Consider the following 12,611-nt stretch of genomic DNA (forward strand, 5'->3'; position numbering starts at 1 on the left):
CATTAGGTTCATATATATAGGTATGACTAAATCACATTTCTCCTTTTGCAAGGCTCAATTATCACTAAACCCTTGGCCTATAGTAATACGCTTATGGTAGATAGACTTTCTGTTTTGAGCAACTTCAATAATCCCTAAGAGATTTAGACTACATTACCATATTATTGTTGTATTAATTAGCCAATGCATATTTACCACCAACGTCTGACCCATGTAGACACAGGGACAGTATATGAGAGTCATTTGGTTACTTGACACTTTTGTCCGATATGATTTACATTTTCCATAAACCTATACTGAGAGCAAGATAGATTTCTGTGTCTCAATCCAGTGAGCACCATTCATTTTCAAATAACACAAAGCGTGTTGCACTAACTAACCTAAAGAACATATGCAACTAACCTGTTACCCTTTCATATTATATTCACAGCACTACTGGTGAAAACAATGAGTACCTGCAGTTTATTCTCCCTGATTTTAAATATGATACTAAAACAAAGAGCCATTGTGTTCTTCATTTACCTTTCAACAAGTGAGTCTTCTCAAACTTGAACCTATAAATGGCAGTGAACATGTGATCAAGTAGGATGTACAGTGTCACTTCAGGCTGGCCAATCAAACGCATTCTTGTGTCTTAAGAGTGGAGAGAGTATCGAGATCATTCTCACTCAACTCAAGGATTCGAACAAGATGACGTCTCCAAAGTTGATCTTCTTTCTGATGTGTTTGTTCTTGGGAACAATGGGTGAGTTGTATTTTTATGCCGCTTTCCTTTTCAGCAACTTTTCATGGAAATGCTTTCAATATTTTTTCATCTCAACTACAGTACTAGCTGAATTCATCCAATGTTAATAATTGTATTTTTCCTTTGACTCTTATTTCAGCTCAGACGACTGATCAGATATCATCCTCAAGTGTTCGTCAAGAGAAACGTTTTGTATCTGCTAAACCTGGAGAAAGTGTGACTTTGAGATGCTTCTATAAGGCTAGTGATACAAGTTGGATTTACTGGTATAAACAAACTCTGGGACAGAAACCGAGGCTCATTTCTTCCATCTATCTGTATAAGGCAAGACCCACTTTTTATGATGAATTTGAGAACAATTTACGCTTCAGACTGGACAGTAGAAATAGTTCAAATCAGTTGACGATTTTAAATTTGCACATTTCAGACTCAGCTACTTACTACTGTGCAATTTTCTCCAAATTTGTCTTCGATTTTGCGGAAGGCTCTTTTATTGATGTTCGGGGTTCAGGTGTGAACACCCAACCTTTGGTTCATCAGTCAGTATCTGAGATCATCCAGCCTGGAGGCTCTGTGACTCTGAACTGCACAGTACTCACAGGCAGCTGTGATGGAGAACACAGTGTTTACTGGTTCAAAAACTCTAAAGGAACTCGACGAGGACTCATTTACACCCACGGAGGCAGCAGTGATCAGTGTGAGAGGAAACCCAACACTCAAACACACACCTGTGACTACAACCTGCCAATGAAGAACCTGAATCTTTCTCATGCTGGGACCTACTACTGTGCTGTTGCCTCATGTGGACACATACTGTTTGGAAACGGGACCAAGCTGGATTTTGAAGGTAAGTCATTAACTGGATTATTTAATGAAGAGTCAATTATGGCTAACTCCCATTGAGACTTAAAATCAACAACAAGATAAAAGTTGTTGTGTTTGTGGTGTTTCCTCTCTACAGAAGAGGTCATCTCTCTTGTGTATTTCTTGAGTGGAGCTTTGGCTTTCAACTCCATTCTGGTCGTTCTACTGGCTTTCTTAGTGTGCAAGCTGAACAAGAGAAACAACTGCCAATCAACAGGTAACTTGTACCGATTGCTTTTTTACGGAAGCTTGCATTCAATCAATAGAACTCTTTACTGATTTTTTTTTTCTATGTTCCCAATCAGAGTCTGAACCAAGACTATCAGCTCCTTCGACAGCAAATACAGAGGTGAGAATTATCTCAATTAGTTAAATTTTTCAATCGGCAGAAATGTTATTCTATTTTTTATCCTCATCCATTTCTACATATTTTATTACCAGGGTTACCGGCACGCAGACAGCCTCCATTACGCTGCTATAAGTGTCAATGTGCCCAACAGAGCAAGACGACAGAGGAACATCACCAACAGTGAATGTGTGTACTCTGGTGTCAAGCTGTAGACCTACCATTTCAAATATAATATAGACCTAAAAGTAGATTTTGAGATACATTTTTTTATCTTAGTGGTCTGCAGTCAAAAGATGAAGCCAAGTACACAATTATCAATGTATTTCATGAATGTTGCTCCATGCCAACAATCCCAATGCCCCTCATGCAGGCAGATTGACAAAAGCTCTTTTCACATCTTAGTGATGTAGTTAATATCTGACTGTTTTCCTTTACCCTTAAAAATGTGTGCATTCTTATGTCCATTGTATGTCATGTCATGATCAAAAAGGGCTAATTTAATAAATGGACTTGAGACAATATATTAAGAGCATGTGTGTTCACTTCCTCATATGGCCCTATTTCAGTTTTAGACAATCTTTAGACCCAATTTTACACATTTTTAGATTGTTCTTAACCCCAAAAAATGAGTGCAGAACTTTGACGTTATTATTCTGAACCATAATGAAAATCTCAAAGATATATTGAAACTACAAAGGACTTCAGTTAAACAGCAGATTGATCAACAAAACAGTCTGAACAGAAAAGCAGAATTTAAATACAAACTTTTCAGATGAGGGGATGAAATGCAGATGGACAGAAAGTCAGGTTTCTGCAGGGTTAATATGGGATAGGTGAAACTAGTAAGACCAATCAAAACAGGCGGGAAAACTCTCGGAACGTGGAAGAAGCTGATTGGCTGGGAAGGAATAACGAGGCTGATTCAGAGCAGGTGTGAAGATAGGATAAGCCAGCACAGAAACACCACTAGAAAAACGCACAAAGACAGGAAGTTAAACCAGAAATTAAAATAAAATAGTAAAAACTATAAGCCAGGATTATTACAATTCTAATACTGAAACCGAGCTTGATTGGCTTGATTAAAAACTAAAATTATATGAAATTACGCACTTTACCATCCATACTGAATTATGAAGATAATCGACACCAGATCGTACAATAGTTTAGCTTTCCTTTAATCAATAAAACTGTCTTGAAGTAATGGTGTATGCACATTGGCACTAGTTAACTCAATTGTTATTTTGAAGTGTTGCGTGAACAACTACACAATTAACATTCTTTGATAAGAAATGAAGCATCTATTTCTCTCAGACCTGTTCTCACCTACATACTTTTTGCATTGTATCTCTTTCAGTGTGTCTTTCACATTTGGTGGTTTTCAGCAGGATGTAGTGGTGTCTGCAGCCTTAAAAGGATAACTCTTAAGCCTAAAATCACTTAAACAACGCTCCCTCATTGAAAAATCCAATGTGTTATTACATAATTATATTTGAAATGAAAATGATAACATCTGATGTAAATCTAAATCCAAGAAATCCTGTCACCATGACAAGGTTTTAAAATATATATTTGACTTGACAGTTTATGTAAGAGAACATGTGACCGCGTTTCCTTAGTAGGACATATGGCAGTCACTTCAGATTGGCCAATCAAACCTAGTTTCGCCTCTAGAGAGGAGAGACAGGATGGACATTCTTTCATTTCAAACTTGAAATTGAACATGAGGACATTTCCGTTGTCTGCTCTCTTTTTCACCCATCTGTGCTTGGGGATAATGGGTGAGTTTTTTAGTTTTTTTTTTAATTCAAACTTGTTCTCTTACAAATATTTGTATTTGGATTATACTAAGGCTTCTCACATTGAATTACTACATTTGTCTTTTTTCATTTCAGACAAGATGACTAATCCGACCCCATCTGTTCGTGAAGAGAGAGGTTTTGTATCAGCTAAAACAGGAGAGACCTTGACTTTGTCATGTTTCTATGAAGGCGTTGTTGCTGCAAGGCTTTACTGGTATAAGCAAACTCTTGGGCAGAAACCTACTCTCATCTCCACATTCTATATGTATAACACAGACACAAATTTCTATGGGGAATACAAGAACAATTCACGCTTCACACTGACTACTGAAAAAGGAAAAGGTAACAACCACTTGACAATTACAAAGTTGCGCTTATCAGATTCTGGTACTTATTTCTGCATACATTGTTATCTATACACATTAGACATTTCTGTGAGCACTCTAGTCGATGTTCAGGGTTCAGATTTGACAACTTTAGTCCATCAGTCAGCATCTGAGACTGTCGAGTCAGGAGGCTCTGTGACTCTGAACTGTACAGTACTCACAGGGAGCTGTGATAGCGAACACAGTGTTTACTGGTTCAAATACCCTGAAGAAACTCTTCCAGGACTCATTTACACCCATGGAGGGAGAAAAGATCAGTGTGAGACTCAAACAAACACCTGCGTGTACAACCTGCCAATGAAGAACCTGAACACTTCTCACGCTGGGACCTACTACTGTGCTGTTGCCTCATGTGGACACATACTGTTTGGAGACGGGACCAAGCTGGATTTTCAAGGTAAGTAACTTTCTAGCCGAGGTTGTTGCAGTTCAACTTTGTACTCTTTTAACAAACTCTGGCTAAAAACCTACTGAAAGCTCTGTTTCTCTCTACAGGTGGCGTGGACTCTCATTTCTTGGTGCTTTTTTTGAGTATAGCTTCGATATTCACCACCATCCTGAGTGTTTCACTGGCTTTCTTGGTGTGCATGATGAACAAGAAAAACAGTGGTCAATCAGCAGGTAAGTTATACGGTTTCAAACGTATGGCTTAATAAAGCCCAATGTTGCTTTTGATTAAAAACTGCTTTTTTCTTTTACCCAGTTCCGTCCACAGCAGATGGCGAGGTGAGTGAAATCCATTTACCATTTATAACAGCTAAATTACCATTCAAACACCCTTTACCTTGCTGGATATTGTTTTAAAATTTGTCAGGATCACAATAATGATCGACTGATATACATTGTGTTGCAGGAGTACCAATGTGGAGAAAAGATCTACTATGCTGCTTTGAGTGTCAACTTGAAAAACAGATCAAGAACACAGAGGGATCCGTCCTGGAGTGAATGTGTGTATTACAGCGTAAAGAAGTAGAGCTTGACATGGTGCATGTTGTACTTTTGAGTAAAACAATGAGTCTATGTTTTTGATTTTCTGTTCTTTGTCGTCTGCAGCCAGGAGAAAAAAATCTATCTATTCTTCATTTATGTACATTTTAGCATAGTCTTTTATCCACTGTGAAGTCTAAGCAGGATATGTTCGTAACGTTCTTTTAAATAAACCATGTATCTAAAGACATATGCTTCTTTTACTACCTACTTTTTTATGACTTAACCAGTCGCCTATGTTTAGAAGCTAATGCTATAAAAGCCACTTGAATACTTTTAGGTTTAGGATCATCGGATTATTTTATTTATCCTCATTATTTTTAATCCAATTTGTAATTTAGTTTGTGCCATTTCTGTCGTTAATAATCAAGTAAACATCAACATTTGGAGCAATATCGTGTGTCTTCTAGTTGAAATCGAACAGCTTTTCTTCACACAAGTGGCTAGGTGCAAAATAGTGACAAAACTCAAGTCAAACAGGTGAATTATTTATATCAATTATTTGAAAATGTACCCCTGTACAGTTACCATGAAGAGGACAACTAGCTATTTAGACCAAACCCTTTTAAACTGCTGTAAATAAGTTTATTTGGGTTTGAAATTTGGGCATTTTAAAATAAGGGTAATGGGGATTGACTCTTGGCCATTCAGTGAACAGCAGATTTTTAACACTTCTGGTTTAGCATAATGTTTCAGCACCCCAGGTTTCTGCTTAGCTATGGCATACAATACTTACAAAGAGTTTGCACAGTCAGCTAGATCAGCCTTTCTCAAACTTTTTTCAGGGCACCTTTCAAAAGTGTATAAAATCCCAAGGCACCCCAATGTAAAATATGATTAAAAACGACACTGCATAACTGCATAGCCTAAACATAAATGCAAATGTCCTGTTTATTTAGACGGGACAGTAAAGTGCAACACGAACTGTGAATAATAATAATAATGATAACAACTTTATAGGAACTTTATCTAGCAGCAGTTAAAATAGAATAAAGGGGGTAGACATGACAACAAATAAATAAAATGAGATACAATGAATAAGATAAGAAAAAGATGCAGGTTTAAAAATGTCATCATAGTCCTTGTTTCCATCCGTGCCATCCGCGCACCTACACACACACACACACACACACACACACACACACACACACACACACACACACACACACACACACACACTATAATCCACAATGAGAGAGGAAGAGAGAGAGAGGTCGACGTGCACCCAGAGCGCAGGCACGCTCTCGCACTTACACAAACAAGCCATGATGCAGACTCAGGGCTGGTGGACGAAGGCTCGCATGCAGGCTGAGGCTCCATGTTAGTCATTCTTGTGGGGCTTTTCTTTTTAAAAAACGATCGTGGGTCCGCGAGTCAGATTTTTACATTTTAATTGTTTTAAATAAAAATTATATATATTATCAACATTAATTTACAATGTTAGTAATCCATTAGTAGGTAAAATAATGTATTTATGTATTCAAATTTAAATATTTTTTTTGGGGGGGGGATTTTTAAATTTTTATTATGTCAGAATACGTCATTCTTTTGGCGGCACCCCTGACACAGTCAGGGGGCACCCCAGTGTGCCGCGGCACCCACTTTGAGAAAGGCTGAGCTAGATCATTCAGTGATTTATATACTCATCATTATCTATATTGGACAGCTAAACGTGCAATCCACTTGCTAACTTCTTAAATTTCAGAATGGGAGAGAATGTGGTATCTTCCTTTAACAAAAAAATGATGGACATGCGTACATACACAGGAGTGAAAGCATATTAACTGGCCAACAGTTTTTAATTATGTACTTTGGCTTACTCATAACAATACTATAAATCTCATATAATATAACATGAGGGGTCAGCTAACAGCATTGGTTCATTTCCTTGAGTTAATGTGGGGTTTCTGCTGCAGAGGTTAGTAACAGAGAGTTTCCTGCTTCAAGGCGGGGTAACGGTGGTCCTTTCTTGTTCAAACACAAAACATAGACAAATAAACCCAACAGTCAGTACCTTGAGCTATTTGTGTGTTGTATCCTTATTTTTACAGTCAATGGTTGTATCCCTTCTATTGCAACAGCGTTTGTGGTTTTGAGCAGGAAGTAAGGGTTTCAGCTTTCTCACATAGATGTTACTTTATCGGAAAGCCACTTGCAGTCAGTTGTCAAAACTAAAAATGTTTTCAGGTCACATTTAACCATAATGAAACTACTAATACTTAAAAGGTCTGTTTAAAATTTCGTTTTGGTTTGTTGGTGATACATATATAAACATGAATGAATCCATTAGTCTAATATGGATGCGTCTCCTATTATGCTCTTTTATTGCATACACTTTAGGTCTCAAATATATTAAAAGAAACATGTCTCTGACGTGTTTTGCTCAAAATACCAAACGGATCATTGATTTTAGCATGTCCGCTATCCCTCTGTTTCAGCCTCGTTTTCGAAAGTGCTGATTCTGTGACTGTCGCTTTAAATTTGAGCTGAGCTGAGGCTGGCCAAGCCCCTTCGGATTATCACGATCTCTCTGTCTGAAGAGAGAAGTGTCTAACCGAGAGACTCAGCTACACGCTGCTGTTAAACGCCATATTATGTTCCAAAACACATCAAGCATTATCTCTGAAACACTTCTCAGTGTTCACCACTAGAACAGAGACATTATATGTGTTATATAAACAACAACTCTAAGTCCCTCCTGCAGACATCCTGCTGAACACACAGACACATAGAGGAGCTGCGGAGGGGATTCAGCTCGCGACTATACAGTGGGGCAAAAAAGTATTTAGTCAGCCACCAATTGTGCAAGTTCTCCCATTTAAAAAGATGAGAGAGGCCTGTAATTTTTTATCATAGGTACACTTCAACTATGAGAGACAAAATGAGAAAAAAAAATCCAGGAAATCACATTGTAGGATTTTTAATGAATTAATTGGTAAATTCCTCTGTAAAATAAGTATTTGGTCACCTACAAACAAGCAAGATTTCTGGCTCTCACAGACCTGTAACTTCTTCTTTAAGAGGCTCCTCTGTCCTCCACTCGTTACCTGTATTAATGGCACCTTTTTGAACTCGTTATCAGTATAAAAGACACCTGTCCACAACCTCAAACAGTCATACTGCAAACTCCACTATGGCCAAGACCAAAGAGCTGTCAAAGGAGACCAGAGACAAAATTGTAGACCTGCACCAGGCTGGGAAAACTGAATCTTCAATAGGTAAGCAGCTTGGTGTGAAGAAATCAACTGTGGGAGCAATTATTAGAAAATGGAAGACAAACAAGACCACTGCTAATCTCCCTCGATCTGGGGCTCCGGGCAAGATCTCACCCGTGGGGTCAAAATGATCACAAGAACGGTGAGCAAAAATCCCAGAACCACACGGGGGGACCTAGTGAATGACCTGCAGAGAGCTGGGACCAAAGTAACAGAGGCTACCATCAGTAACACACTACGCCGCCAGGGACTTAAATCCTGCACTTCCAGACGTGTCCCCCTGCTTAAGCCAGTACATGTCCAGGCCCGTCTGAAGTTTGCTAGAGGGCATTTGGATGATCCAGAAGAGGATTGGGAGAATGTCATATGGTCAGATGAAACCAAAATAGAACTTTTTGGTAAAAACTCAACTCGTCGTGTTTGGAGGAGAAAGAATGCAGAGTTGCATCCAAAGAACACCATACCTACTGTGAAGCATGGGGGTGGAAACATCATCCTTTGGGGCTGTTTTTCTGCAAAGGGACCAGGACGACTGATCCGTGTAAAGGAAAGAATGAATGGGGCCATGTATCGTGAGATTTTGAGTGAAAACCTCCTTCCATCAGCAAGGGCACTGAAGATGAAGCGTGGCTGGGTCTTTCAGCATGACAGTGATCCCAAACACACCGCCAGGGCAACGAAGGAGTGGCTTCGTAAGAAGCATTTCAAGGTCCTGGAGTGGCCTAGCCAGTCTCCAGATCTCAACCCCATAGAAAATCTTTGGAGGGAGTTGAAAGTCCATGTTGCCCAGTGACAGCCTCAAAACATCACTGCTTTAGAGGAGATCTGCATGGAGGAATGGGCCAAAATACCAGCAACAGTGTGTGGAAACCTTGTGAAGACTTACAGAAAACGTTTGACCTCTGTCATTGCCAACAAAGGGTATATAACAAAGTATTGAGATGAACTTTTGTTATTGACCAAATACTTATTTTCCACAATCATTTGAAAATAAATTCTTTAAAAATCCTACAATGTGATTTTCTGGATTTTCTTTTCTCATTCTGTCTCTCATAGTTGAGGTATACCTATGATGAAAATTACAGGCCTCTCTCATCTTTTTAAATGGGAGAACTTGCACAATTGGTGGCTGACTAAATACTTTTTTGCCCCACTGTATATGGGGGACGATAGGTTGGGACGTCACCAGGAGTTCAATGTAAAGCCCACATTTACGATATGACGTCAAATCGGCAGCAAATCTGGATCAGCTCGTTTATTACCCCCGTTTTTAGAGATGTGGGTAAGGAGGTAAATAGAGAGTGCTGTATTTGCTGACACTTTGTAAGTCTCCTTACACAACCGGGGACACATATTTATGAATAAAAGACATCAAAAAGCGCATTTAGCATAATAAGGGACCTTTAAATCAATGTTTCCTTTTTTGTTGCTCCATTATCGCTGAGACATTTGCTCATATCATTCAATAGGCCTATGGGAGGAACAGTGTTTCTTTTTGACTAAATTATCAAGTTATGTTATGATAATAATAATAATAATTATAATAATAATGTTTGACAAAAACGATGGAGCCATCAAAGATTTACATCACGCCCTTGTTTTATTGACTATCCACTGTTTATGCTCCACATACCTCTGACCCATGTAGACAGCAGTGTAGAGTCATTTAAATCCAATATTCCTTTGATATTCACATATACTTATATGAGGGGTAATATTGATCTCTGGGTCTTACGCCACAAAATACCATACATTTCTAACCCGTCGTACTAATCAAGCTAGAGCAAAACCATTAAAGAACAAACCTGTCATCTACAAATCCACACATCCAGCACCAGACGCTTTCTACGCTGCTATGGACAGTCTTTTGTAATGTACACATTTTACTGCAATATATTCATCATTCAAGTGACTGTTCTTTTGTATATATTGACTGTTGTGCCTTTATTTATGCCTCTTAATGTGTGCATATATATATACAGTGGTATGCAAAAGTTTGGGCACCCCTTAGGAAAACCACTGCATCAGTTTGTCACTTGCTGAGCTTTTGAAGCAGCAACTTCATTTTAACATATGTTATACCTTATGGTAACAGAAACATCTCAGTAGTGAAATAACTTTTATTGGTCAAACAGAAACATGTTTATGTGCATTCAAACAAAAATAGGCATGTGCATAAATTTGGGCACCCCTAAGAAATAATTCCATTAATATTTAGTATTGCCTCCTTTTGCTGCAATAACGGCCTGTAGACGCCTCCTGTAGCCACAGACAAGTCCCTTAAGCCTGGCAGGTGGTATTTTGGCCCATTCTTCCACACAAAACGTCTCCAGTTCAGTCAGGTTTCTTGGCCTCCGTGCATGGACAGCCTTCTTCAAATAAATCCATACATTTTCAATGATGTTAAGGTCTGGGGACTGGGATGGCCATTCCAGAACATTGTACCTGTGCTTCTGCATGAATTCCTTGGTGGATTTTGATCGGTGCTTAGGATCATTGTCCTGCTGAAAAATCCAACCCCGGCGTAGCTTCAACTTTGTGACTGACTCTAGAACATTCTTGTCAAGAATCTCCTGGTACTGTAAGGAATTCATGTGGCCCTCAACTTTAACAAGTTTTCCAGTACCTGTGCTAGCCACACAGCCCCATAACATGATAGATCCTCCACCAAATTTTACAGTGGGCAACAAGTTCTTTTCATTGAATGCAGTGTGTTTTTTTCGCCATGCATACCTGTTCATGTTATGACCAAATAACTCAATCTTGGTCTCATCTGACCACAGTATTTTGTTCCAAAATGCTTCTGGCTTGTCCAGATGTGCTTTTGCATACCTCATGCGACTCTTCTTGTGATTAACACTCAGGAAAGGCTTTTTGCACATCACCCTTCCAATGAGCTCTTCCTGGTGCAAAGTACGCTGGATTGTGGAACGGTGAACAACTACACCATCAGCAGCCAGATGTTGTTGTAGTTCTCTGGAGGTGGTCTGTGGCTTCTCTGTGACCATTTTCACCATCCTTCGCCTGTGCCTTTCCCCTATTTTTGTCGGCCTACCACATCTTTCCTTCACACGGACTGTTCCTGTGGCCTTCCATTTCACAACTACGTTTCTGACTGTGGAGACAGACAGTTTAAACCTGTCAGATAATTTTTTGTACCCTTCTCCTAATTTATAATGTTGGATTATCTTAGCTTTCAGGTCAGTGGAGAGTTGTTTTGAGGTCCCCATCTTGCCACTCCCTAAGAAAGAACCTAGGCCAGGCAAAGCCAGCTATTACCTATGTTAAATAGCCTTTTTCATGATTGGTTCCACCTGTCTTTGTAATTGAAGGTCTAATGAGCTAATCAAAGCAATTTTGTGCAGCAACCTGTCAGCTATAAATCCGTACAGGTGTTGAAATGAATGCTATTTATAAGGGTGCCCAAACTTTTGCACATCCCATTTTTTGCATTTTATTTTATTATAATAAAACTATGTAATGCTACCCTAAGAATTTTGGTCTGGAAAACACTAAAACGTCTACATCTTTGTAGGAAAACAAATGTTGTTGCTGTGATCTTCTATTATAAAGGAAAAGCAAATTGTCATGAAATCTCAGAGGGGTGCCCAAACTTTTGCATACCACTGTATATATATATTGTAACTCTACCTGTATACACAAGCTGAACGATTGACAATAAAGTTGACTTGACTTGACTTTTGAAAAATGTAGTTTTGGAAAAATACTTGTGCCAGGTTTCTAGACTTTCTGTAACTCTGAGGTGGCATCAGCCATCCTTTAAGGTGTGGTCTGCTGGGGCAGCAGCATCACGGCTGCTGACAGGAGGAGACTGAACAGACTGATAAGGAAGGCCGGCTCTGTGCTGGGGAGTCCCCTGGACACTGTGGAGGTGGTGGGAGACAGGAGAATGGCAGCCAAGCTGTCCTCCCTGCTGGATAATGTGTCCCATCCCCTCCAGGACACCCTGTCCGCAGTGTGCAGCTCCTTCAGTGACTCTCGGAGAGATACTGCAGGTCCTTCCGTCCTGCAGCAGTAAGACTTTACAATCAGCATGGCCCCCGGTAGACCCCTCATACATACAACAAAAAGCAGTTGTGCAATAACTATTTATGTGCAATATATAAACATAAATATGCCATTATTAATAACTGTGCAATATTTACCTGGCTGCTATATCTCATTATGGGATGTGTATTTTGTAAATCGTGTGTTTTTTCTTCTTCTTAATATTTTTCAAATGCATATTTTCTTTTGTAAAGCTGT

At 39.2% G+C, this 12,611-nt stretch overlaps 2 protein-coding genes across 2 annotated transcripts; both read left to right on the forward strand.

Annotated features, from left to right (window-relative positions):
• The first annotated feature begins 681 nt into the window (after window positions 1–681).
• Window positions 682–2,467, forward strand: LOC134875920 (immunoglobulin kappa light chain-like). Its single transcript, XM_063900660.1, has 5 exons — window positions 682–745; window positions 885–1,592; window positions 1,707–1,826; window positions 1,915–1,958; window positions 2,051–2,467. The coding sequence occupies exons 1-5, from the start codon at window positions 691–693 to the stop codon at window positions 2,168–2,170; spliced, it is 1,047 nt and encodes a 348-aa protein (XP_063756730.1). The 5' UTR covers window positions 682–690; the 3' UTR covers window positions 2,171–2,467.
• A 1,159-nt stretch (window positions 2,468–3,626) lies between these two features.
• On the forward strand, window positions 3,627–5,298 carry LOC134875973 (uncharacterized). The gene is made up of 5 exons (XM_063900764.1): window positions 3,627–3,736; window positions 3,851–4,540; window positions 4,639–4,764; window positions 4,847–4,869; window positions 4,997–5,298. The coding sequence occupies exons 1-5, from the start codon at window positions 3,679–3,681 to the stop codon at window positions 5,114–5,116; spliced, it is 1,017 nt and encodes a 338-aa protein (XP_063756834.1). The 5' UTR covers window positions 3,627–3,678; the 3' UTR covers window positions 5,117–5,298.
• Window positions 5,299–12,611: the final 7,313 nt, after the last annotated feature.

The sequence above is a fragment of the Eleginops maclovinus genome, chromosome 14 (genome assembly GCF_036324505.1).
Source record: "Eleginops maclovinus isolate JMC-PN-2008 ecotype Puerto Natales chromosome 14, JC_Emac_rtc_rv5, whole genome shotgun sequence".
Classification (NCBI taxonomy): Eukaryota; Metazoa; Chordata; class Actinopteri; order Perciformes; family Eleginopidae; genus Eleginops; species Eleginops maclovinus.

Coding starts and splice junctions, on each gene's coding strand:
- LOC134875920 (XM_063900660.1), top strand. CDS start 691: ATGACGTCTCCAAAGTTGATCTTCTTTCTGATGTGTTTGTTCTTGGGA. Junction 1,827..1,914: donor AAACAACTGCCAATCAACAG/GTAACTTGTACC, acceptor GTTCCCAATCAG/AGTCTGAACCAAGACTATCA. Junction 1,959..2,050: donor CTTCGACAGCAAATACAGAG/GTGAGAATTATC, acceptor TTTTATTACCAG/GGTTACCGGCACGCAGACAG.
- LOC134875973 (XM_063900764.1), top strand. CDS start 3,679: ATGAGGACATTTCCGTTGTCTGCTCTCTTTTTCACCCATCTGTGCTTG. Junction 3,737..3,850: donor TCTGTGCTTGGGGATAATGG/GTGAGTTTTTTA, acceptor TTTTCATTTCAG/ACAAGATGACTAATCCGACC. Junction 4,765..4,846: donor AAACAGTGGTCAATCAGCAG/GTAAGTTATACG, acceptor TCTTTTACCCAG/TTCCGTCCACAGCAGATGGC.